Genomic DNA, 23281 nt, shown 5'->3' with positions numbered 1-23281 from the left:
ATGACAAGCGCTGACAAGCGTCAGGGTGATGTCACAGTGACCGGAGGAGGGGGCACCCCAGCAAGTGGTCATGGCGCGGGGGCGGGGGGGGGTTCTCAGCCTTCTCAGCAGGCAGTATCACTAGTTGTTTTGCGACTGAGTCTTGCAATGTAGCCCAGGCTGGCCTCGAACGCGAGACCCTCCTGAGTAGTGAAATGAAACCTAGTGCGCGCAGCGAGCAGCTTCCCCGCGAATGCGCGTCCCGAGGCCGCCGTGAACTCAGTGGGCGCTTCGCGGGGCGCAGAAGTCAAGTCGTGGACCATTGCACGGGCGCGTCCTGCCTGGCTCGCGGGGGCGCAGCGGGGACGCGCACACCCACCCTCCCCTCCGCGCCCAGCTGAGTCCAGCTGCGACCCCGCCCCACGGCGCCGCGGTTGGCTGCGGCTCGGCGGCCTGCGATTGGCCGGGCGCGGCGCGGGCGCAGGTCTCGATTGGCTGTGACGCGCGGCCCCGCCGAGGCCCCGCCCCGGTCGCCGCGCCCAGCGCCGGCTGGTCATTGGGCGGCGTGATCTCGCCGCGGTTCCGCGGCCGCCGCCGCCGCCGCCGCCGCAGGCAGAGCGCAGCGGGCGTGCCGGGCGACGGGCCATGGCGGGCGCCGAGGACGCGCCGGGCCGGCAGCCGGAGCTGGATGAAGACGAGACGGCGGAGAGCCGGCGCTGGGGCGCACAGCACGCCGGTGCCCGTGAGCTGGCGGCGCTCTACTCGCCAGGTAGGACGGGGCGGCGGGCCTGCGGGCTGATGGGTGCTCGGCGCCGGGCCCGCCCTGACCGAACCCCAGGCGGTCTGAACGCCCGGACCTCAACCCATCGGATCCGAACTCCAATCCATTCGAAGGCTCGGATTCGAACCCAAACCCATCCGGAGCCTGTGAATTAGAACTTCAGCCTATTCGAACCTCACCCTGACCTGAACCCCAACTCATCCGAGCCCCTTACCCCGGATCCGAACCCCAGCCCACCAGAATTCCCAAGATCCGAATTCCACTCAGATACAAATTCCAGCCCATTTGGACGCCCTTGGATCCGAACCCCACGCCATCCGAACCCTCCCCCCATCCCAACCCCAGCTTCCACCTTCAAAGCGGAACTCCGGGGCTTCCAACTTGCAAAGAGCAACCCCAGGTCTAGCGACCCCACCCAGACCCCTTCTTACCCAGAACCGTGAGGCACTGGGGCTGCAGAGACGTCCCTAGATTGAGGAACAGCCTCATTGCAAATGCACATCCGGAGTCCTAGCCCCAGGGCACCTTGGGCAGCTTAGGAACCTCACCGTGGCCTTCCTTGTGTGCCCAGGACCCTTTCCAAGGCTTCCGGTTCTCAGGCAGCCAAGCCTCAGACAGCTCCTCAGCCACTAGGCCCTGTCCTTAGCGACCTAAACTCACATGATGTCCTAGGTCTTCCCCCCAGCCCCCAACACACGTTGTGATTCTGCACCTTGTGCATTTTAGCTAGGGCCCTGGGTTGCACTGGCCCACCCCCAATCTGGGACTATCAGCCCTCCAGCTGCGAGGCCCCCAGTTTGGATCTCAACTGCAGAGTATGCCAGGAGCTCTTCCCCCAAGCCCTACCATGGTCCCTGCTTCAGTAGCTGCCGTAAACTTTGCCTTTCCCATTGGGACCAAGCCTTCACCTCTTCCTGGGAGGTTCTGGGTAGCTACTCAGACCCTATTGAGTTCCCGTCTGGCTCTGTCCTCTCTCACACCCACACACTAGCCACTTAGGACTTTGTGGGATACCCTGGTTCCCCATCCCTTATCACAACCCAGAGCCCCTTGCCCTTGCTCTACCCCTTTCCTCAAGGCCAGGCTCTCTGGTTTCTTTGCTCTTAGCCATGCTTTTACCCTACCTAACACGCTCTGGCTCCATCCTGTTCCCCAGCGCGCCTCAGGAATTCCACTCTCCGACTGGGTGTCCCCAGGGGTTGAGGAAATGCCTGTTCACTCCAGAGTCACAGCCTGAGGCACCTCTGCTGGGGTGTCTCCATGAGTCGGCTTTGTTGTCCGGCGTTCTGCCTCCTTTGGCTGGGCAGCTCCAGGGCAGAGCCCTGGCCAGGGTGGGGCTGAGGCCACTACTCCCTTGGCTTCGTGCCCTGGCTGGCATGAGTTTGGTGCTTTTTTAACTATAAGTAGCATGTGACGGAGGGCCATTTGCCTCTCCTCTTTGGGTCCTAGGTTCCCTAAGGGCTGCCCCAGTCTTGCATTTCCAGTCTGTATGTATGGTTTTCCAGCTTGTCTTGGGTGCTTGGTCTGTTCTGCTGGGTTCGTGGCCCACACAAACAGCCAGCCTCTGGACCTGCTCTCCTTGGGGAGTCTGGTGGCATTCATAGTGGTTAGCTGCCTGGCCTGGGCCAAGCCTCCTCACTCCCCAGCCTGGGTTTCCTTTCTTCCCCCACAGGCAAGGTGAAGTCTCTCTTCTTCAGCGTCACAACGATCACCCAATCACCCACTGTAAGGACACTCACTGTGTCGCACTAAGCCCTGTGTACAATAGGCGGTCCCTGTGATTCACCTGGCCCTCTTCCCTTCTCTGAGCTTGGAGCAAGCTTTGTCTTGCTGGTCCTCAGGCCTAGGACCTAAGAAGGGAGAGGAGGGATCCAGAGTGCCTCTGGCTGGGCTGTCCTCACAGCCTCCGTTCTGCTGGTTCCAATTGTTTCCTCTTCCCCCTGCAGGCCACCTCTCACCCCTCCTTCATGATTCTGTATCAGTCCTTGGTTGCTGTTCTAGAATAGTGTACAGAAGCCCAAGGCTTCAGACAGCCTCTGGGGGCCCCAAACCCTCAGTCAAGGCCTTCTCCCCTGACCTGGAAAGAGAGGGAGAGACTGGTCGAACTGGTTCCTCCAACTTCAGTAGGTCTCCCTCTGTCTGTCTCTGTCCCCTGAGCCCTGTGGCCTCAGAGGTACCTTGACCCTCTGGACCTGACCTGTAAACAGAGAGAACAGGCTTGATGTATGTTGGGCACCTACTGATATTATATTCATTCCAGTCTCTGTTCTCAGCCCTGACGGCAGAGCAGCAGGCAGGACTTGAACCGTCGTCTGGGTTGGGGAGACAGGCGATGAGCCCCGACATAAGGGAAACGGGGCCACAAGGGCTGTGAAGCAGAAGTGGCAGGGGAGGTATTAGGGAGACGGTGGCATGCAGAGCGGCCGCATCAGCCATCACTGAAAGGACAGCGTTGGACCAGCTGAAGAGGGGAAGAGCAGGAGGGATCTGAGAGAGTGTGAGGTCCAGAGAACAAGTGCAAAGGCCCTGAGGTGGGAGTGTGCCTGGCACAGCCGAGGAGCACGAGGAACCTGTGGGCTGGAACACAATAAGCCGCCCCAGGGTCCCGGGACTGAGTTATTGAGATTCCTGGGGCCGAAGGTGGTTTGTCGTCTTTTGGCAGCTGGTAGTGGTAAATTAACAAAGATGGCGTTTATTGGAGACTGACTTGTGTAGGCATTTTCCCCACAGGCTCTCATGTCTTGAAACGCCAGTCCTGTTTGGGGTTAGGCTGCTGTCACCGCAGTAGAAAGGCTGGCTTTCGGGGAACCCATGACACCCCAGGACCACCTTGTCCATGTCTGTGGAGAGGCTTAGGATGGTAACCCGCCCTGCTCTTGTGTGGGTCACCGGCGGCACCGGGACAGAGATGAAGTGGGTGCGTCTCCTGTTTGCTGGTTTTCTTTCACCTTGGCTGTGTAAGTGAGCCAGAAGTGCCAGGACAGCAGTCGAGCCTGTTTGTGGACAGGGTGGGTGGGATAGAAGGGGGTGGTCAGGAGTGAGGCAATAGTGACCACAGTGACGTCACTGCTGGGGCTCGGGCACTGGGCTGAGCTCTTAACCTGTGCGGTGTTGCAGCCACTGAAGGTCTTGAGCAGTGCGCCTCTGTGGGTTTGGATTTCCCAGCGATGAGCCAAAAGCCCGCGTTTGAAAGGAGCCTAGTGGCCTTGCCGGATCCTCCCTCCCACCTACTTGGCCAAGATGGCAGCTCTCAGAGGTGCCGGCTGCAACCTGCCACGTGAGCCACTTCACAGGTGCCGAACTGGAAAGATGACAGGGCCTGAGGGGTGCTGGATCCAACCGTCTGTCCACCAGCCGGGGCAGCTGGGAGTGCCCTCTGCTCTGGAAGTGCCCAGTGGCCTGGCCTGTAGGCCTGAGGTCTGCCTTAAGCCATAGCTCTGGGGCATGGGGCCACTGTTCGATGTCGCTGGCCAGGCCTGGCCCCACCGCACTGGGCTGAGCTCTCTCTGTCCTCGCTTGGTCTGGCTTTCTCCCTCGTCTTTCTCCCTCTGGGTCTTATCTTTGTGTGTCCCTGGTGTCTGCTTCCTCAGCCCATTTGTCCCTGTGTCTGGTCCTGTCTTCTCTGTCCCTCTTGTCCGCTCTCTGTGGTGCACAGGATCTCCTGGTGGCCAGAGGCCAGCACAAGTGTAGGTTGTTTGGGGCAGGCAGGAAGAGGCAGGGGTGCTCAGTTTGCCCTGTGAAGTAGGTGGGTCTTCCTCCTCTCCCAGGCTCCGTCCCCACCTCATGGGCACCCAGGCCAGCAGGGGGGCACCCAGGCCAGCAGGGGGGCACCCAGGCCAGCAGGGGGGCACCCAGGCCAGCAGGGGGGCACCCAGGCCAGCAGGGGGGCACCCAGGCCAGCAGGGGGGCACCCAGGCCAGCAGGGGGGCACCCAGGCCAGCAGGGGGGACCCAGGCCAGCAGGGGGGACCCAGGCCAGCAGGAGGCCAGTCACTGTTGCACTTTGGCCTAGATTATCTGCACCTACCACTCCAGGCCAGGGACAGGCTCTAAGGCGGAGGTTGGGACACCTGAGTCCTGAGTAAAGCACCCCCAGGACCCCCTGATTCCTGAGTAAAGGCCTCCCCAACTCCCAAATAGCCTGCCTATTTGTAAAGTTGACTGTTTTATGGGCCTGCCAGGCTGATGGCCTAGCCATGACTTTAGACACTTATTTGGTTTCCCTGGCACTGCGAAGACCGTCCTGGCTCTCCCAGGGGTGGTGTGAGGTGCTGGCAGCATGTTAACATGTTGTACATGCTTTTGTAGATCAGAACTGAGGTCCATCTGCAGTTGGACCCAGGTCCAAAGTTTAAAGAGAAATACTCAGATTTCAGGGCCATTCTGCCCAACAAGGTGAGAAATGACCAGCTCAGGAGCTGTGAGCCCAGATCTAACCGTTTCCAGGCAAGGACCCACATCCAACTCTGTACCTCAGTTTCCTTGGCCGAGTCTCACTTTGGGTTCCAAAACTCATGACCACAGAGGCCAGCCAGACAGCCCTGAAAGCAGCTGGGGAACCTGGAACCCATGACTGTAGTGACAGCCCTGTGTCCTCAGGGCTAACAAGAACTGGGATGTATGTGGTTTTAAGTTTAGATCCCCCTTTTTTTGGCTTTTCGAGACAGGGTTTGTCTGTGTAGTTTTGGTGCCTGTCCTGGATCTCGCTCTGTAGACCAGGCTGGCATTGAACTCGCAGAGATCCCCCTGGCTCTGCCTCCTGAGTGCTGGGATTAAAGATGTGCACCACCACCACCCGGCTAGATCACGTTTTTAAAACCTAAGAGCAAACCTGACCAGAGGCTCTGTTTGCAGCCACACCTGGTTCCCATCAGTGGACACTGGCCATTGTCATCATTTTCGTTAATGTTTTAGTGCATTGTTTGAGTCTAATCCTTGGCTGTGACACTGCCCATCTTTTGTCTCTCAATCCCTACAGGTAACCAAGCAGGTTGGCAAGGAGAGTCACCTGTCCTTTGTCTCCTCCTGTGTTCATTCCCCCACCCCTGGGCTTCCTGTTTCTCAGTCCTGGGCCCTACCCACAGGCAGGAACCGGAAGCAGGCCATGACTCTAAGCAGAGCTCAGATGGCACAGTTGAGAAGGACTGGAATCCCTGGACCCAGATCTGCTCCTGTGACCTCTGGGGGCCTTGCCCTTCCTTGGCCTTGGTGTCCTCTTCTGTATATGAACAAAGGAACTGGAAGAGACAGGCAGGCCGTGACTCTAAGCAGAGCTCAGATGGCACAGTTGGGAAGGACTGGAATCCCTGGACCCAGATCTGCTCCTGTGACCTCTGGGTGCCTTGCCCTTCCTTGGCCTTGGGTCCTCTTCTGTATATGAGCAAAGGGTGTGTGACCCTTGAGGTCCCTTCCCCCAACATTAGCCTTTTCTGGGGACAGCTGCTTTAGCTCCGGTTCCAGCCATCGGGAGCAGCTGGCTGCTGTGTGGACCCCGATGGAGCCTAATCTTTGCATCCTATGTAGTGCTAAGCATAGGACTTGGAGACATGGTCTACGGTTTGCAATTAGACTGTTCACTCCACGAGCATTCATTGAACACCAACTGAGTGCAGGGCCCTGGTGAGGGCGCTAGACATACCCTGAGTTCACGTTCAGGTAGGGCTGTAGCCCTGGGGGTGGAGGGATGTCAGGATCACTGAGCAGGAGGAGGGTGGTAGAGGTGTCTAGACTCTGGTCTGCAGGAGCAGGGAGGGGCAGCAGGCCTGGCATGGGCCTTCGCTGACCCCATCAGGGGCCTCCATCAGGACGATGGCGTGGTAGAGAACAAGAGAAGAGAGAACGCAGGGGCATCCGAGCAGGGCGGTGGGTGGATGAGAGGAGACCACAGCGTCCCTCTGGCTGGCCCGCTGAGCTGACCTGGGCTGCCTCCGTGACTTCTGACCCTGTTTTGGTTTTTTTTGTGTGTGTGTAATGTAGGAGAAATATACTACTACTCAACCTCTCCTGTAAGGCTGGTAGCCCTGATAACCCCTTAATCAGCGTAGCATGTTAGGGATACATTCCTACTCCCAAAGAAAAGAGGAGCAGACATGTCCACGTGCAAGACCCTCCATCTTCTTGTCCACACCTCTGCTTCTGGGCAGGTCCTTGGTGCCTGGCAATTGCTCGGTTGATGCTACTATGACCGACAGTAGTCACATTGTCAACATAAGGGTCTCCAGCCTCTGGGACCAGCTGCCAGGGAAACAGACATAAGGCTTGCCGCTCACATGGTGTTTTTATTTCTTTTTTTAAAAAAATTTCAAAATTAGTTGTCAAAAGAAAATAACTCGCCGGGCAGTGGTGGCGCACGCCTTTAATCCCAGCACTTGGGAGGTAGAGCCAGGCGGATCTCTGTGAGTTCGAGGCCAGCCTGGGCTACAGAGTGAGATCCAGGACAGGCGCAAAGCTACGCAGAGAAACCCTGTCTCGAAAAACAAAAAAAAAATAAATAAATAAAAATAATTCGATGCAGTATACCAAAGGGAATACATGGAAAGGCAGTCTCGGGTGGTCTAGAGGCTTTCTTTACATTTTTTCTGACATTTATTTATTTAGTGTGTGTATGTGTGCCATAGTGCGTGTTGTGACGATCAGAGGACACTCGTGGGAGTTGGTTCCCCCTTTCATTATGTGGGTCCCAGGGACTGAACTGGGGTCATCAGGCCTGGCAGCAGACGCCTTTACCTCCTGAACCATCTTGCTGTCCCTTTGTGTTTTTGTCTGATGCCAAACATAAGCCTAGCGGCTCAAACATCCTAGTGCTCCGCTCCTGAGCAACACTCCTGTCCTTTGTGTTTTCTTCTCTTTTAGAAAACGTTTACGCGTATTTCCTCCTTGTTTAGTGGGTGTGTGCGTGTGGTACATGTTGTAGTACAGAGGACGATTCTCAGGAGTCAGTTCCCCCTGCCGTGTGGGGCCCAGGGACTGACCTCAGGTGATCGCACTTGGTGGCAAGCTCCGTTTCTGGCCGGCCGAGCCATCTCACCAGCCTCTTTTCTTTATTGATCCCGCCAGCAGCACATTGCTTTTCTGTACCTGGGCAACAGAAGGCCATGAATGGGCCGATTCTGGCTCATCCCCAGGCCGTGAATGCTCTGCCGATGTCCAGAGTTTTAACACCTCCACCAAAGCCACAAGAATGACAAGCTTGTCTAAGCTTGCGTTTCTATAAACTGTGACTGCATTTAGTGGAATGCTCACACCCGAGTCCTCAGGTCTGGTGCCTCCTCGGTCACCTGCTGCAGCCTTGTAGGGTGGGGAAGGTCACGCTCCTGCCTGGCTGTAGGCATCCAGGTGCCAACCCTGGAAGGGCCTAATGTCCCCAATACCTATTCTGTGACTCAACACCCTCTTCTTCTTTGACCCTGAGGCCAATGGCCTGTGTCCTGTTTCGTGGAGGCTGGGCAGGCTCTGGGCGTCCCTGGGTTGAGGGATCAGAGGCTGGCCATGGCCTCTACCTAGTCACCAACCTGGAAACATGGTGCCAGGAAACTTCTGTTAAAATGCAAGGAGGTCATTCAAGTTCCTGCAGGAGTCCCCAGCAAGCCCAGTCCTATCTGTAAAGAATTGGCACGTGCAGGCCCAGACTCGGGCACGCACCCTGTGTCCAGTGTCCTGCTTTTGCTTTTTTTCTGGGCCTCTGGTGCTGTCGGTGAAATGGATGGATGGGAGCGCTTGGCACAGTGCACGCCAACCCCCCCTGAAGATCCCCACAGCCTGTGCTCACTCGGTCCTCCTCTCTCCACAGGCAAGCGCCTCCAGGAGTGGTGTTCTGTCATCCTGTGTTTCAGCCTCATCGCCCACAACTCGGTTCACCTCCTGCTGCTGGCCCGCTGGGAGCACACACCCCTCGTCATCCTCGGTGTTGGTGAGTGCAGGGTCCCTCTGGAGTTTGCTCGCCTTTGTGCACGGGAGCGTGTGTGTGTGTGTGTGTGTGTGTGTGTGTGTGTGTGTGTGTGCACTGTGTGTGCTGTGAGTGCGCGGGGTGGTCCTGCGTCAAGGACAAGCTATGAGAGTCCCACCTGCTCATCTTAGAGCATCCCAGTCCCAGCACCATGACAGCGCCCCCAGTTCCTGTCTGTTACATTCCGCCCTCAGCAGTCTTCTTTGAGCATACTTCTAGAATTCGGCCGCCCCTCCCCCACTCTCCTCCCAGCTGTTTTCCAGGCCTCCCACTGCCCTGCTCCGTGTCCTGATTCGATGGTGGCCATTTGACAGCCCCAACCTCAGCATTCCCTACTTGTCACTGTTCAGCCACACTGGCCACACACTCTTAGCACACACCACACACACACACACACACACACACACACACCACTGTTACCTCAGGGCCCTTGTACAAGCTGTTCAATGTGCCCGGAGCCCTTCACAGAACACCACACATTTGATCCCCAACATCTACTTAGAGGCCACATGCTTAGGCCCTCTGTGATGGCCCCTCAAAAACAGCCCTCCTTGAGTGTGGTGGTGCTGGCCTTTAATCTCAGTACTTGGGAAGCTGAGGAGGACCTCTGTGAACCCAGGCCAGCCAGGGTTACGAAGTGAGACCCTGCCTCAAACACACTGATTCCCCGACCCTGCTGGAGCTCCCTCAGTTTGGAAGTCAGATTGTTTTTCCTGTGTTATCCACTGCTGTATCGCCAACCTCAGACACAAGGCCTGGTTCGTGGCAGCTGCCCAGAACTCAGTGAGTGAATTCCAAGTATTGAGCCTGGAATGGGGCACTGTGCTAGGAAGTCCTGGTGTTTCTCTGGCCAGGCGTAGGGCCTGAGGCTCATCCTCTTGATGAGAAACTGGAGGCTCTGAGGAGAAACCTGCAAAGTGTCTGGATGTCCTGTTGCTGACGCACGCATGGCTGTGATGTCCAGCTACATCCCGGGCTCCAGCTGGCTGGGTCTCCCTCCTTTCCAGCCCTCTGGCTCAGGTGTGTCTTCTCTCCATTTGCTGAGCTCCGGGACTGGTCAGGGGGCCATGGCACCCTTGGTTCACCCTCAGGTTTTGCTTCCACAATCTCATTATAAGCATTCTGTCTGCCTAAGCCAATAGTGTGCAGGCCGCTAATCAAGGCATCTCTCAGTCTAGGGCAGAGCTATCACAGGGGAGAGGTTAGTCCGCTCTGTGCTGGGGGGCCTAGACCCCACCTGCAGGAGTTTCCTAATCCCTCCTCACAGGAGCCCCTACCCCAGAGTTGGGCGGCTCCTCCAGCCTTGGCTGGCCCGGCTGGTCATAAACATGGAGGCTGTGGCGCTGTGGCCTCCTGGGACTCTGCTGAGAGGGCTGGTGACTGGGGAGAGGCGTGGGGGCAGCATTGCCTGCTAAACCACTGACCAAGGCTACCTCAGCCCCTGCTCAGGCTGACAGACCCAGTGGCCTGCTGGGTCACTCCCTGAGCTGGCCACTTCCCTGGGAGCAATATTGTGCAGAGCAAAGGCCTCCACTCCTGGGAGCAGTACTGAACAGAAGATTCCAGCATTGGCCTCTGCCCGCTGGCCCTCACCTAGGCTCTCTGGCCACACCCTGGCCAATGGTGGGTGGACACTCTGTAGTAGGCCCAGCTGTGTGTTGTCAGGCAGGCCGCCCCCTCTCCCTTCCCTGCCTGGGACCTGAGTTCCTCAGCGTCCGGCCTCATCTTCACGGCCGATGTGACCAGCTCTCCCATTGCACCGGCTTCTGGGCTGATAAGGGCGAGTAATCCCCTGATAGCGGTGTTTGCACAACCCTCAATCGATTTAAATAGCCGTCCTGATTTGTCTGTTAACACTGGGTAGCTGCCGCCTAGGGCACGGTGCCAGCTTCTTCCTGTCTCTTCAACGGTTCCCAATGCCCCAGGCAGCACCGGAAATCAGAACTCAAGCTGAAAGGTTTCCAGTGGGTGAAGCCGGGCTTGTGTGATGCAATGTTTATCAAGATGAGGTCGCGGTTGCTACAGCCCAGGGGAAGGAGATGCCAGAGGAGGCTTGTACCTGGGGTAGAACGCACGTGCAAGGGCCCTGAGGCTGGTGTCAGAGCGGCCTGGCAGCAGTTCATTGATGTGGATGGGCAAGTGGTACAGGACCTTGGGAGCTATGGTCTGGACAGTGGGTTTATCTGTGGGGAGTCACTGGTGAACTTCCCCTGGGGAGATGATTTCTGGTGCTGGGAGCCAGGGAGCAGATGGTGATGGGTTTCCTAAGCTCAGAGGAGCTGTGCAGTTGACCTCCATGCACAGTCAGGCTGCTGTGGGGCCGGTGGTGGGGTCAGGGATTAATTCCAGGTTCCTCCCAAGACATGAGCGGGTGGCAGAGGAGAGCAGCCTGGGGGAGACCTTGGCTGGAGAGCAGGAGTAGGTACAGGGTAGAGCATGGGGATGGGGGGAACTGAGGACAGCAGAGAAGGCAGAGAACTGAGGCAGAGAAGGCTGGCCTAAAGGTACAGCGAAGAGACCTGACTCAAGGCCCCTGGTGCCTGTGGCAAGGACAGTGTGTGGTGACTGAAGAACAAGCTGCTTGTCCTTTGGGAGGGAGTTCAGCACACTTGGAGCTGCAGTGAGTCCTAGAAGGAGCAGCTTGGCGATGGAGGAAGGTACGGATCAGCACCGAGGTCAGGAGGTCATGCTGCTTAAGCCTTCTGGATTGAACTGAGCCTAGATGATGGAGACGCTCAGGGTCTGTGTCTACACAGTGTGTTGGCCTCACCCCCACCCAGCCTTCACGCTGCTGTCACTGGGTAAAGCCATGCTTGTCCCCTTCCCAGTGTCTACAGGGAAGGGTGGTGACCAGGCCGAAGCCGCTCCCTGGGTGAGCCAGCCGCCAGCCATCACCAAGACCGGAACAAAGAGACTTCTGTATGCCTGGGTTTGCCACCCTGCCCCCATTAAAGGAGCCTCATAGACAACTGGGTGGCCTGGAATGGGTACCCTAGAAACAGCTACCAGTTTCCTCATGTGGTGGGAAGGAATAGTCTCCCTCAGATTATTCCTGACATCAGTCCAGAGCCTTGTCCCCGAGTGCCACGTGATGGTAAGACCGAGGCTCCCGGGGACGAAAGGCTCAGACTCCAGGCAGCTGCCGCTAGAGGCTATACCCTTGCGCCTGTTTGGCTAGCTTCTGCTAGTCAAGGGACATGAGTCCTGTGTGACTCCCCACTTCCCAGACCTGGACGTGAAGCTGAGTGCGGACCTCTTGCCCCCTCCACGGGTGACCTCAGACAGTCCTTCCCTGCCAGCTTCAGCCTCCATCACCCTCTGGCAGGTCAGGGGTGATTGGGCCTATCACTGGACATGAAGGGAGATTACACTGTTTTAGTGGATGGTTCTCTTTGTTTTTGAGACAGGGTCACGTAGCCCAGGCTAGTCTTGCTCTGTGTGGTTGGAGATGACCTTGAACTCCTGATCTCCCTGCTTTATCTTCTAGGGTTACTTGGTGGCTGCTTCTGCAGTATCGGGATCAACCCAGGGGAATCCAGGGCTTTGTGCGTGTGACTTAAATACGCTGCCAGCCGAGCTATAGTCCAGCAGTCATTTTTTTTTAGGCCAATTTAGATTTACCAGAACTGTGGAAGGAAGCAGGCTAGTGCCCAGTGGGGCTGCTATCCTGGTACTCTCCCGGTGGCCATGTGACTTTGGTTTCTTAGCCGGTGTCCCTTTCCTGTCCTAGGGTCCCATCTCAGGCTACCACAGTCTGGTTACATGTCATAGCCCTCATTTAGGACCACTGATAGTTTCTCAGCCATGACCCAGCCTAGCTCTGAATTCACTGTGTAGCCAAGACTGGACTGGAACTCCTGGCCCTCCAGCCTCTGCCTCCTGCATGCTGGGGTTCCAGAGGTGCGCCGGCACAGCTGGCCTCTTGCTTTGCGTTTGAGTGATGCTGGGGTGGAACTGGGGCCCTTGCACAGGCAAAGTGCCTTCCTCTGGCTCCACACCAGCGGTCTTGGCTGATTGGGGGCCACTGGTTGGAATGACCTAGGATGACGCAGGGTCTGAGGTGGCAGTGCTCTTGAGGGTCCTTTGAGCATCAGCAGAGCAGGTCAGTGTGACTTGCCACTGTGAGGTCACTTTGTCCTGCTCTGGGGAACACTTCTGGGCAGTCTCAGCCTGAACTTAAATGTGAGTGAGGCCGCACAGTGCACGTTCCCTCGACAGCGCCGGATCCATGAGAGAGGCTCCTGAAGGCCGCCCTGTCCTGACTTTCTAATACTGTTCCACCGCGTTCTGATCACAGAGGATTAACTGCCGAGGACAGTTAAGGAGAAGGAGCTTAACCCCTCGAGCCTGGCCTTGGCCCACAGGGATTAACGGAGGAGAAACATAGAAGTCTGGTGTGCTCCGGTTTAAAACCAAAAGTGTCAACCACAAAAACAAAGACAAAAGGGGGAAAAATCATTTTTGAGATATGTCACACCTTTAATCCCAACACTTGGAAGGCAGAGGCAGGAGGATCTCTGAGTTTGAAGCCAGCTTGGTCTGCATAGCAAGCTCCAGGCTAGCTAAGTGGTAAGACCCTGTCTCAAAAAAAGAAAGAAAATAAAGTGTCGGTCTGGAGGCTGGAAAGATGGTTCAGTGGATAAAGTGCTTGCTGTATAAGTGTGAGGATCAGAGTTCAAATCCCAGCACCAGCCTGCCTGTAATCCCAGCCCTTACAAAGTGGAAATGGGATCCCGAGGGCAAGCTAGCCTGATAGACTAGCCACAGCTGCACCTTTGTGTGCACACAGAGGTCAGCTTCAGTACATAGAGAGCCACATAGGAATCCCAGCATCAGTGCCTGTCTGGGTGTGGTTGCACCCAGTACTTGACAGGTTGAGACTGGAGGATCAGAAGTTCAAGGCCAGGGGCTGGAGAGATAGCTCAGTGGTTAAGAGCACTGTCTGCTCTTCCAGAGGACCCAGGTTCAATTTCCAGCACTGATGTGGCAGCTCACAACTGCCTGTAACTCCAGCTCCAGAGTATTTGATACCCTCCCACAGATATACATATAGGCACAATACCAATGAACATAAAAGTAAATAAATCATTTAAAAAAAAAAAAAGGCCAGGCGGTGGTGGCGCACGCCTTTAATCCCAGCACTCGGGAGGCAGAGCCAGGCGGATCTCTGTGAGTTGGAGGCCAGCCTGGTCTCCAAAGCGAGTTCCAGGAAAGGCGCAAAGCTACACAGAGAAACCCTGTCTTGAAAAACCAAAAAAAGAAGAAGAAGAAGAAAAAAAAAAAAAAAAAAAAAAAAAAAAAAAAAAAAAAAAAAAAAAAAAAAAAAGAAGAAGAAGAAGAAGAGGAGGAGGAGGAGGAGGAGGAGGAGGAGAAGAAGAAGAAGAAGAAGAAGAAGAAGAGAAGAAGAAGAAGTTGTTCAAGGCCAGCCAGGGCTAGATGAGTCTCTGTCTCAAAAATACAATGTCTCTGCCATCTTCAGCTGAAGCAATGGAGGAATCTGAGCACACAGGCTTCTCCATGAGTGAGCAGTGCAGCTAGAGTTCAGTAATAGTCCAGTGGAGGGATCTGTGCGTTCCACCCGATGAGAGAGCAGTACTCATCTGCAAGAGGGGAAATGGTCAGTGCACATGACACATGAATGACACCGCATGAGCTACCCCATTGAAGCAAGGGGAACCCCAGAGACTTGCAAACAAGGTATTGTGGGAATACCATACCCACCCACCCCCCACCCCGTGTGCTGACACATTGCCTGTGGCTGCCCTGTGATGTTGGCAGGGTTGTTGGCAGGGTTGAGCTGTAGCAGCAGAGACTGTGGTCACAGAACCTGACAGCCTTCATGTCTAGCTCTGTATAGAAGGTTTACTGACCCTTAGACTCCACATGGAGCAGAGGCCACGCGGTGACCTTGAATGGTCAGAGGTGCAGCCTTGAGGAGGCCTTGGCCACATAAGCCTGCACTGCAGTGTGTGCAGGTTGGTGCAGTTATAACCAGATGTGAGCCACAGCTGGGGAGGGAAGAAGTTGTCGTATCTGCACTCTGGCTCCCTACCATGCTACACCCACAAGCATCCAGTGTTCTCCACAACAGTTTGTCATGAAGACAGTGTTTAAATCTTCTTTGACTAATGACACCGAGACAGGCCTCTGGAGCGACACCACAGTCGCTGTCACGAAGCAAGTAAGGATGCTGAGCCCAAAGGAGGCAAGAGGCGCGGCAAACGGGTTAGAGGCACAGCACACCCACCCCCCTCCCGCCAACCTTCTCTTGCTCAGAGGCAATGTGTCCACACCGGTTGTGGTGGTTTGAATAAAAATGGCCCCGTAGGTCCACGGGGAGTGGCACTCTTGGGAGGTGTGGCCTTGTTGGAGGAGGTTTGTTACTAGGGGCCGGTTTTGATGTCTCAACTGCTCAAGCCACACCCAGTATGGCAGGCTCTTCCTGTTGCCTGTGGATCCAGATGTAGACGTCTCAGCGACCTCTCCAGCACCATCTCTGCCTCCATGCTTCCCGCCATGATGATAGTGGACTAAACCTCTGTTCTGTAAGCCAGCCCCAATTACATGTTTTCCTTTATAAGAGTTGCTGTGGTCATGATGTATTCACAGTGATAGAACCCTAAGGCAGAAGTTGGTACCAGGGACTCGGGTATTGCTGTGATAGGCCGGACCGTGCTTTTCTTTGAAGGAATATGGACTTTGGGACTTTAGGTTAGGAAAGCAGTGGACTGCTTTAAGCGCTGCTTAATGGACCATCCTAGTAGGAGCCTGCAAGACAGTGGTGCTGGGGGTGATTTGAACGGTGAGGACCTGGCTCAAGAGGTTTTATGTGGCCTAGAGGCCATTCTTGTGATATTTCAGTGAAGAGTGTGGCTGCTTTTTGCCATCTAAAAAGTCTGCCTAAGGCTAAAAATGAAGAGTTTTGGATTAATTCCCTTGGCAGAGGAAATCTCAAAACAGCCTAGTATTGACTCTGTGGTGTGGTTACTAGTGTCAACTCTAATGAAGATTTATAATGAAAAGGATCAAGCTGAGCAAGGAAAAACACAAAATGTATGGTTCAAGGAGAAAGGGGGACCAGGAAGTGGAATGGAGCTGAATCCTGTGTTCAAGGAGATTAACAGATTACTAAATGAAATACAGGGAGTGGTGACCCAGGACAAGATCTCACCCAGCTAAACTTCCACTTCTGAAAAGGGGTTAAAGAAAAGCTTGGGGCTGGGTGTGGCCGTGCACATCTTTATCCCAGCACTCTAGTGACAGGCAGGTGCATCTCTGAGCTTGAGGCCAGTCTGGTCTACAGAGCGAGTTCCCAAGCAGCCAGGCTTAGGCAGTGAAGGAAACCAGCGGAAACAGAAAGCTGGTGAACATGTAGCTGAACAAGGAGGCCATGTTCCAGCCCCAGCAAGCTGCAGAACTTGGCAGCTTCGGCCATAAGGATACAATAAAGTGGTTGTGGAATCTTCCTCTGAGACTAAGGAAAGCTGCTGAGGCCAGGCAAACATCAGGGATGTCCCTGAATGGAGGCCTAGAGAGGCCATTGTGTGAAGCTGTAAAGGTGAAGCCTGGATTGCCTTGGAGACCCCAAGATGTTGGAGATGGAAGAAGAATCTGCTGAGGAGGGCTGCTAACAGGGAGTGGAACACCCAAGAAAGAAGTGTGTTGCAGTCAGCAGAGTTGAAAGGAGTTGGAGATCTGACATGTGCTTTGAAGTCAGACATGGAGATGTAGTTTGGAGTTTGCCCAGCTGGTTTTTGGTCTTGTTTTTGTCCAGTATTTCCTCACTATGCTCCCTTTCCACCCTTGTGGAATGGTAATGTATATCCTGTGCCATTGTATGTTGGAAGTATGTGATCTGCCTTTTTATTTTGATTTTTCAGGGGATTACAGTTAAGAGATTGATTGCATGAATCTCAGAAGAGACTTTGGACTTTAAAACAGGGTTGAGACAGACTATGGGGACTGTTGAAGTTGGACTAAAAGCATTTTGCATTATGATATTGTTACAAGCTTATGGGGGCCCGGGGGTAGAATGTGGTGGTTTGAATAAAAATGGCCTCCACAAGCCCGGAGGAAGTGGCACTGTTAGGTGTGGCTTTGTTGGAGGAGGTGTGTCACTAGGGAGTGGGCTTTGAGGTCTCAGATGTTCAAGCCACGCCCTCTGAGGCACCCTCTTCCTGTGGGTCCTGATGTGGAACTCTAAGACACCGTTCATAGTACACAGTAGGTGCTTCAGTATTGCCCCAGGCTGACAGGGATGCAGGGGAGCAGCAGGTCCTCCGCCTGCCACCATGCCTCCACCGAGCAGCAAGACCACTAGCACCGGGCAATGGCACCTTTCTTTCCTCTGGCTTCTCCATGCCAGCCCGCACAGCTGCTCTGCACATCCTTGGCCTCCCATACACTCTGCCACAGGAACTTGCAAATGCCTGTGTGACTTTGTGCTAACCACCCCCCCCCCCCCCCACACCCCCTGCCGCCACATGCACAATGTCCCCCCCCACACACACACACACACCGCCCTGTGCTTAGATGGGTGAGTAGATAGATGAGCAATAGATGGGTAAATGGGGTGATAATGGACAGTGAATAGACATTAGGCAGGTAGGTGGATGGATACATGGGTGGGGAGATGGGTAGGTGGATTTGTGGATAGAGCGATAGGTAGATGGACAGATACCCCTAGCTTCTGAAGACCTACCCTTAGCTGCTGCCTTTAAACAGATTCAGACATTAGAATTCCATTCCCACAGTGACCTGCACCCTTACTTCTGTCCCCTGGGTCATGGCCTCACTCTCCATGGAGGTATCCAGGGGTTTTCCTGCAGTCTGCACAGTACCCCAAGGCCTTGGTCCTTGTTAACAAGAAAGAGTCTGAGGACACCATTGCAACGGTGCCTCAGACAAGCAGTCCACAGTGAGAAACTGAGTACAGGGAGGCGGAGGGGAGGGCACAAGCCTGCACAGATCCGCATTCCCAGCTGCCATTGTGGGTCCGTGCAGCTCTGGCCTTTGAGCTTGGTGCCCAGCGGGTTTTCAAAGACTGTCTCAGTGGGCTGTGTGTGGACCACAGTGTGTACCTCAGCCAAAGCACCGCACCTCGTGCATCCTTGAGCCCTTGGCTGTCTCAGAGCCAAGATCCAGCCCAGAGCCCACAGCGCCAGCCCAGAGCTGACCATAAAAAATGGCAGAGGACAGGTGTGCGTGGAGGAGCGTGATGAGAGCTGGATGGAGGCAGGAGATGATGTCCCAGTGAGTCTGGGTCTTAGGGAGGGGACGGAGGGGGGACTCTAAGCAGTGAGGAGGAGAGCGAGCCGCTGCGTTGCGTCCTAGAAAAGGAGAATGTTCCAGGCAGAGAGGAGCAATGGGGCAAAGGCTCAGAGGACAAGAAGCTGCAGGAAGCGAGGGGAGAATGGTGGGGGGCACGGCTGGTCACTCTGCTGCCTCAGTTTCCCCATATGTACATGGATCCAGATTTGGCTCTCAAGGCAGGCTAAGAGCTGTACCACTTGCTGTGTGTTTGACCTGGGCCCGTTGCTTCTCCAGCTAACAGGGAAAGGATTCACTGAGACCCGCAGACAGGGTCCTGCTGTGACTGTGCTCGGTAAACAGTCACCACTGCATTCTTTATCGCCCTCCCCACTCCCGCCTTACAAGAGGCAGCTGGGACACAGATGTTAAGCAGCATGTATGATGTCACAGCTCATGCGTGATGGAGGTGGGAGTGCGTTCCAGATCTAAGGCCTGTGGTGATGTCGTTGGTCTCACCGGATACCCCAGGCTGGTTCTGAGCAGATTGAGAGCAAACAGAGGAAAATCCCAAAGGATGGAGTCCACTGCTGATAAAAGCTAGGTGGGGAAGGTGGGACAGATACCTGTTTGCCAGTGAGGTATTACTTTTGTTTGGTGTAGCCCAGGCTAGCCTTAAACTCTGGATCCTCCTGCCTCAGCCTCCCAAGTGCTGGGATTCTAGGCAGCTCAGCTGGAAGGTGTTTATGCAGCTCATCACAGCCCAGTGAGCTGCAGTGGGTGGAGAGAGACCCACCGCCCACCTCCCCTACAGAAATAGTCTGCTCTGAGCATGCCCAGTGTAGTCTCTCTAGACTCTCAGCGGGTGAGTCTGCTCTGTGTGACCAGGGCCAGGAGTGTTAATGCTGAGTCTCTCTGTCCACTGGGAAGGGGTGCGGATGCTTCCCTGTTGTTAGTATTTTACTCTTTGGTTGGGGGACCTGACACCCAGCTCCCAAATAAATCACACACCGAGGCTTATTAATTGTGAATGCCTGGCCTTAGCTTGGCTTAGTTTCTTGACGCTTTCCTTAACTTTAAATTATCCTGTCTTATCTTTTCGCCTCTGGGCTTTTTCTGTTCTGTAATCTTACTTACTCCGTGGCTTGCTGTGTAACTGGGTGACTGGCCCCTAGGGTCCTCCTCCTTTTCAATACCCCTTCCCAGATTTCTCCTTCTATTTCTTCTCTCTCCTGCCTTGCTATTGGTCGTTCAGCTCTTTATTAGACCATCAGGTGTTTTAGACAGGCACAGTCACACAGCTTCACAGAGTTAAACAAATGCAACATAAATAAAAGTAACACACCTTAAAATAATATTCTACAACATGTCCCTCCCGTATAAATGAATGAATGAGTAAGCGAGAGAGTGAGTGGAGGACTGGCCGCTGATGGGAGGGTCGGGATGTCTCTGCATGTCCCTGCGCTGGCTCACACTCTTGTTGCCCACAGTTGCCGGGGCTCTCGTTGCTGACTTCCTGTCCGGCCTGGTACATTGGGGTGCCGATACATGGGGCTCTGTGGATCTGCCCATTGTGGGGAAGGTGCGTATGCCAGGTTGTGTGACCATGAGTTAGTCCCCTTCCTGTCAGAGCCTGGGTTGCCTGAGCCAGTGCTTCATGCCCTCCTAGACTGGTCTGAGGGTCCCTGTGGTTGGTGGCAGCACAGATGTCAGATGGGTGGTCAGGGAACTCAGGGAGTCTGCCCTGAGCCGGGACCTGGCTTAGTCTCCCATGTTCGGATTTTAAGCTGTCAATTGGGCCGTCTGTGCTCACTCAAAGCAGGCTCCATTTAGCAGAATGAACTGAGATACGGAAGGCTGCTTCCAGAAGCAGAGGCTTGAGCAACAGGTAGACAGGGTCCCCTTTGTTTATGTAAGGCCTCTTCACCGGCTCCAGGGTGTATATTGTCTCCAAGGCCCTCACAGTATGGGTGCGGAGACTGAGGCCCAGAAGGATTGGGGAAGGTTTCCACCAGTGTTGGAAGCCATCTTGCACTACAGCCCTCCAGACCTCGGCCCAGGCAGGTCTGTGCCAGGGACAAGCCAGCCTGGCAGTGTGTCTGGGGTCTTCAGGGCACGGGCTGCCTTTGACTGACAGGAGACCACCTATCCTCTGTCCACCCCAGGCCTTCATCCGGCCATTCCGGGAGCACCACATCGACCCCACAGCCATCACGAGGCATGACTTCATTGAGACCAATGGTGACAACTGCCTGGTGACGCTCCTGCCGCTGCTGAACATGGCCTACAAGTTCCAAACCCAGAGCCCAGGTGAGACTTGGAGCCGGGGTTTCTTAGAGGAGGCATCAGGGGCAGAGGCTCCTGGGAGCCTCCAGGGGATGTGTGGTCACCTGCGTCATTGAAGGCATTCTCTGTTAGTAGGGTGCCTGTAAAAGTTGGGTATTTAGCATAAGACCACATTCCCGACTTCTCTCGGAGCACTCTCTGGTAATGTGGCCCCCGGGCCTCCTTCCCACCTCCCCATGGAGCTGCTCATTCGACACACTCCCATGAGTCACTGCTAGCCGCGCCCCCCCCCCCCCCCCCGTTGTATTATTTAAAGAAAAGTGTGCACTGTGAGCACTGGGGTGGGACCAACAGCCGAGAGTTAGCCTGCCATGCCCAGACCCTGGGTTCGAGCCCGGCACCCAAATAAAAAGACAAAAGTAGGGACCGGGAGCTGAGGCCAAGCGATGCCCTTTTCTGAAGGAATCCCAAAGCTGGCCAGCTCACCGCTGGGCATCAGGGAAGGCAAGGCCACATCTGTCTGAGAGCTGGTGACACTCCCCTTTGAGAGGGCGGAGAGTCTGCCCACAGGCAGGGCTGAGGAGCTGCGGGGCCCCACCCCTGCTGACAGTCTCCCCGGCAGCCCCTTCTCCAGAGAACCACTCCCCCCCCCCCCATCCCATGAGCCGGAAGCCAGCAAGTGAAGGCCTTCAGAAGGTCCCCGACTTTGCTTCTTTCCAAAGTGAACTTTGTGGAGCCGTTGACGCCCTAGAAGCCCACAGGGCCCAAGGGAGACGAAATCCCTGTTCCAGACTCTGCCCTGCGTCCCTGGCTCTGAAGGAGTCTTTCCTCAAGAGACACTCCCTTGAATACATGCGTGTCCTCAGGTCCTACTTCAGGGAACCTGACCCAGAGCCCTGCCCCAAGCTCACACAACCCACAAGTGTCAGCAGGCATCAGAACCCAGCCCCAGTTGGAGTCTGAGGGGGTGGGGGCTGGGTGCCACCTGGTACAGGAGCTGGCTGGCCAGTGGGGCAGCTGCACTGGCCTGAGCCATGCCCGTTGCCCATGCCCTCGCCCTCACCCTGCAGAGACCCTGGAGCAGCTGTACCCCTGGGAATGCTTCGTTTTCTGCCTGATCATCTTTGGCACCTTCACCAACCAGATCCACAAATGGTCACACACGTATTTGGGGCTGCCCTACTGGGTCACCGTCCTGCAGGACTGGCACGTGATTCTGCCACGGAAACACCATCGCATCCACCATGTGGCGCCCCATGAGACCTACTTCTGTATCACCACAGGTTCGTGGTACCATCCCCAGAGTCAGGAGGGTAGGGGGCATGCAACCTTGGCCTGACCAGTATTCTGAGAATGCACATTTATTGAGTACCTGCTGTGTCCCGGGAGCTCTAGGTGCTGAGGATGGGGTCATGAACACACCAAAGTCCCTTCCTTACTTCAGGCTGTTGTGACAGCAGATTCTCACCCAGCCAGCAGACAATTTCCTCGGGCTTATTTTCTGCCCCGGGCTTAGGATCTAGCAGCAGTGAACAAAACAGACTGCCCTTGTGACTGCCAGGTGGAGCACACCTTTAATCCCAGCACAGAGGCAGGTGGATCTCTGATTTTGAGGCCAGCCTGGTCTACAGAATGAGCTCTAGGACATCCAGGGCTACACAGAGAAACCCTGTCTCAGAAAACAAAACAAAACAGTGGTTGGGGGAGTGCCCTGGGCCCCTCTCGTGGGAGGTCCCTGTACCCCACCTTCTTCACCTGTCTCCTGAGGACCCCACCCCAGGCAGGCCGGCTCTCTCCTCACTTAACCCCCTGTGTCTGCTGCAGGCTGGCTCAACTACCCCCTAGAGGTGGTAGGCTTCTGGCGTCGCTTGGAGGACCTCATCCAGGGCCTGACGGGTGAGAAGCCTCGGGCGGACGACATGAAGTGGGCCCAGAAGGTCAAGTAGTGTGTCCAGCTGCCTGGTCGCCAGCCTTTCCCAGCCTGAACTGAAGCCATCTGCCAAATTCCAGCCTCTTTGCGCTGCCCCTCCAGTGAAGAAGAGTCCCCTGGGCTGGGCCCAGGCACCCCACAGAATACTTGAGACACCGAGTTTTCATTTCCTCCTCTTTTCTTCCCTTGGGCCTTCCTGGCCATTGAGCTGCCCCAAGGCCAAGCCTGACTGCAGAAGGGGAGCCCCAGCCTGGTGGCCAGCCCCGCCCTGCACACCTGCCCTGCATGCCCACCCCCTGCCATGGCCCTCACTGGTATGGGGGTCGCTGACTCCCTTGGTCTGGCCCCGGTAATCCAGAGAGCCTCCAGGACATTTAAATGTCCCTGCATCACGGTCCTCCCTCAGCCCTGCAGACCGACCCCCGGGGGCCTAGGTGGGCAGACCACTCCAGCTGCCATCCAGGGGAGGCAGAGCTGGGCACTGGTCAGAGGGCTGCTGGCAGGGAGAGGCCAGAATCCCCTGCCCACATACGGATACTCCCCCACCACACACACTCCAGTTCTGTCCACGTGTCCAGCCACATCCGAGGTCTTCAGTACGAAGACATCTTCACAGGGCGCAGCTCTTGTGAAGGGCTTGGTGGTCTGGGGAGGGACACTGTCCCTCTGGCCAGTGTGTCGGAGGAGGAAGGAAGATTAGGGCTTTTTTATTTTGGGTTTTTTTTTTTAAAGGTGCTTGCTTGTCATGTAAATAATAGAAAGCCTTAATACCTTTCTGTAACATGGAGTAATATTTTAATGTCATGTTTTGGATGTATATAATATATTTATAACAAAGGAAGAGTCTCCTTAACCCTGGCTGCCTCGTGATGTTTCCAAATGGCTGCACAGAGGGGGTTAGCTCTGGCCTCAGGGAGGGGTCTTGGTCCCCTGTCACAGTGACGGTTTGTTTAGATTCATATATTTTATGTGTTTTGCCTGCATGGTGTATGTGTACCACATGTGTGCCTGGTGCCCACAGAGGTCACAGAGGGCATTGGATTCCTGGAACTGGGGGTAGTGACGGTTGTGAGGCACCCATGGGTGCTGGGAACTGAACCAGGTCCTCTGAA

At 55.4% G+C, this 23281-nt stretch overlaps 1 protein-coding gene and 1 non-coding gene across 2 annotated transcripts; one reads left to right on the top strand and one right to left on the bottom strand.

The window, feature by feature from the left end:
* The first annotated feature begins 577 nt into the window (after nt 1-577).
* Nucleotides 578-23022, top strand: LOC114692668 (plasmanylethanolamine desaturase). The gene is made up of 6 exons (XM_028868576.2): nt 578-748; nt 8549-8668; nt 19444-19535; nt 20119-20263; nt 21310-21522; nt 22064-23022. Exons 1-6 carry the CDS (start codon nt 625-627, stop codon nt 22183-22185), a joined length of 816 nt encoding a protein of 271 aa, XP_028724409.1. The 5' UTR covers nt 578-624; the 3' UTR covers nt 22186-23022.
* Nucleotides 6728-6862, bottom strand: LOC114692717. The gene has a single exon (XR_003734459.1). It is a non-coding gene; the product is annotated as a small nucleolar RNA U109 (small nucleolar RNA).
* Nucleotides 23023-23281: the final 259 nt, after the last annotated feature.

Source organism: Peromyscus leucopus, chromosome 4, assembly GCF_004664715.2.
Source record: "Peromyscus leucopus breed LL Stock chromosome 4, UCI_PerLeu_2.1, whole genome shotgun sequence".
Classification (NCBI taxonomy): Eukaryota; Metazoa; Chordata; class Mammalia; order Rodentia; family Cricetidae; genus Peromyscus; species Peromyscus leucopus.
The sequence above is the reverse complement of the archived record's forward strand: the minus strand, read 5'-3'. Positions and strand labels throughout refer to the sequence as shown.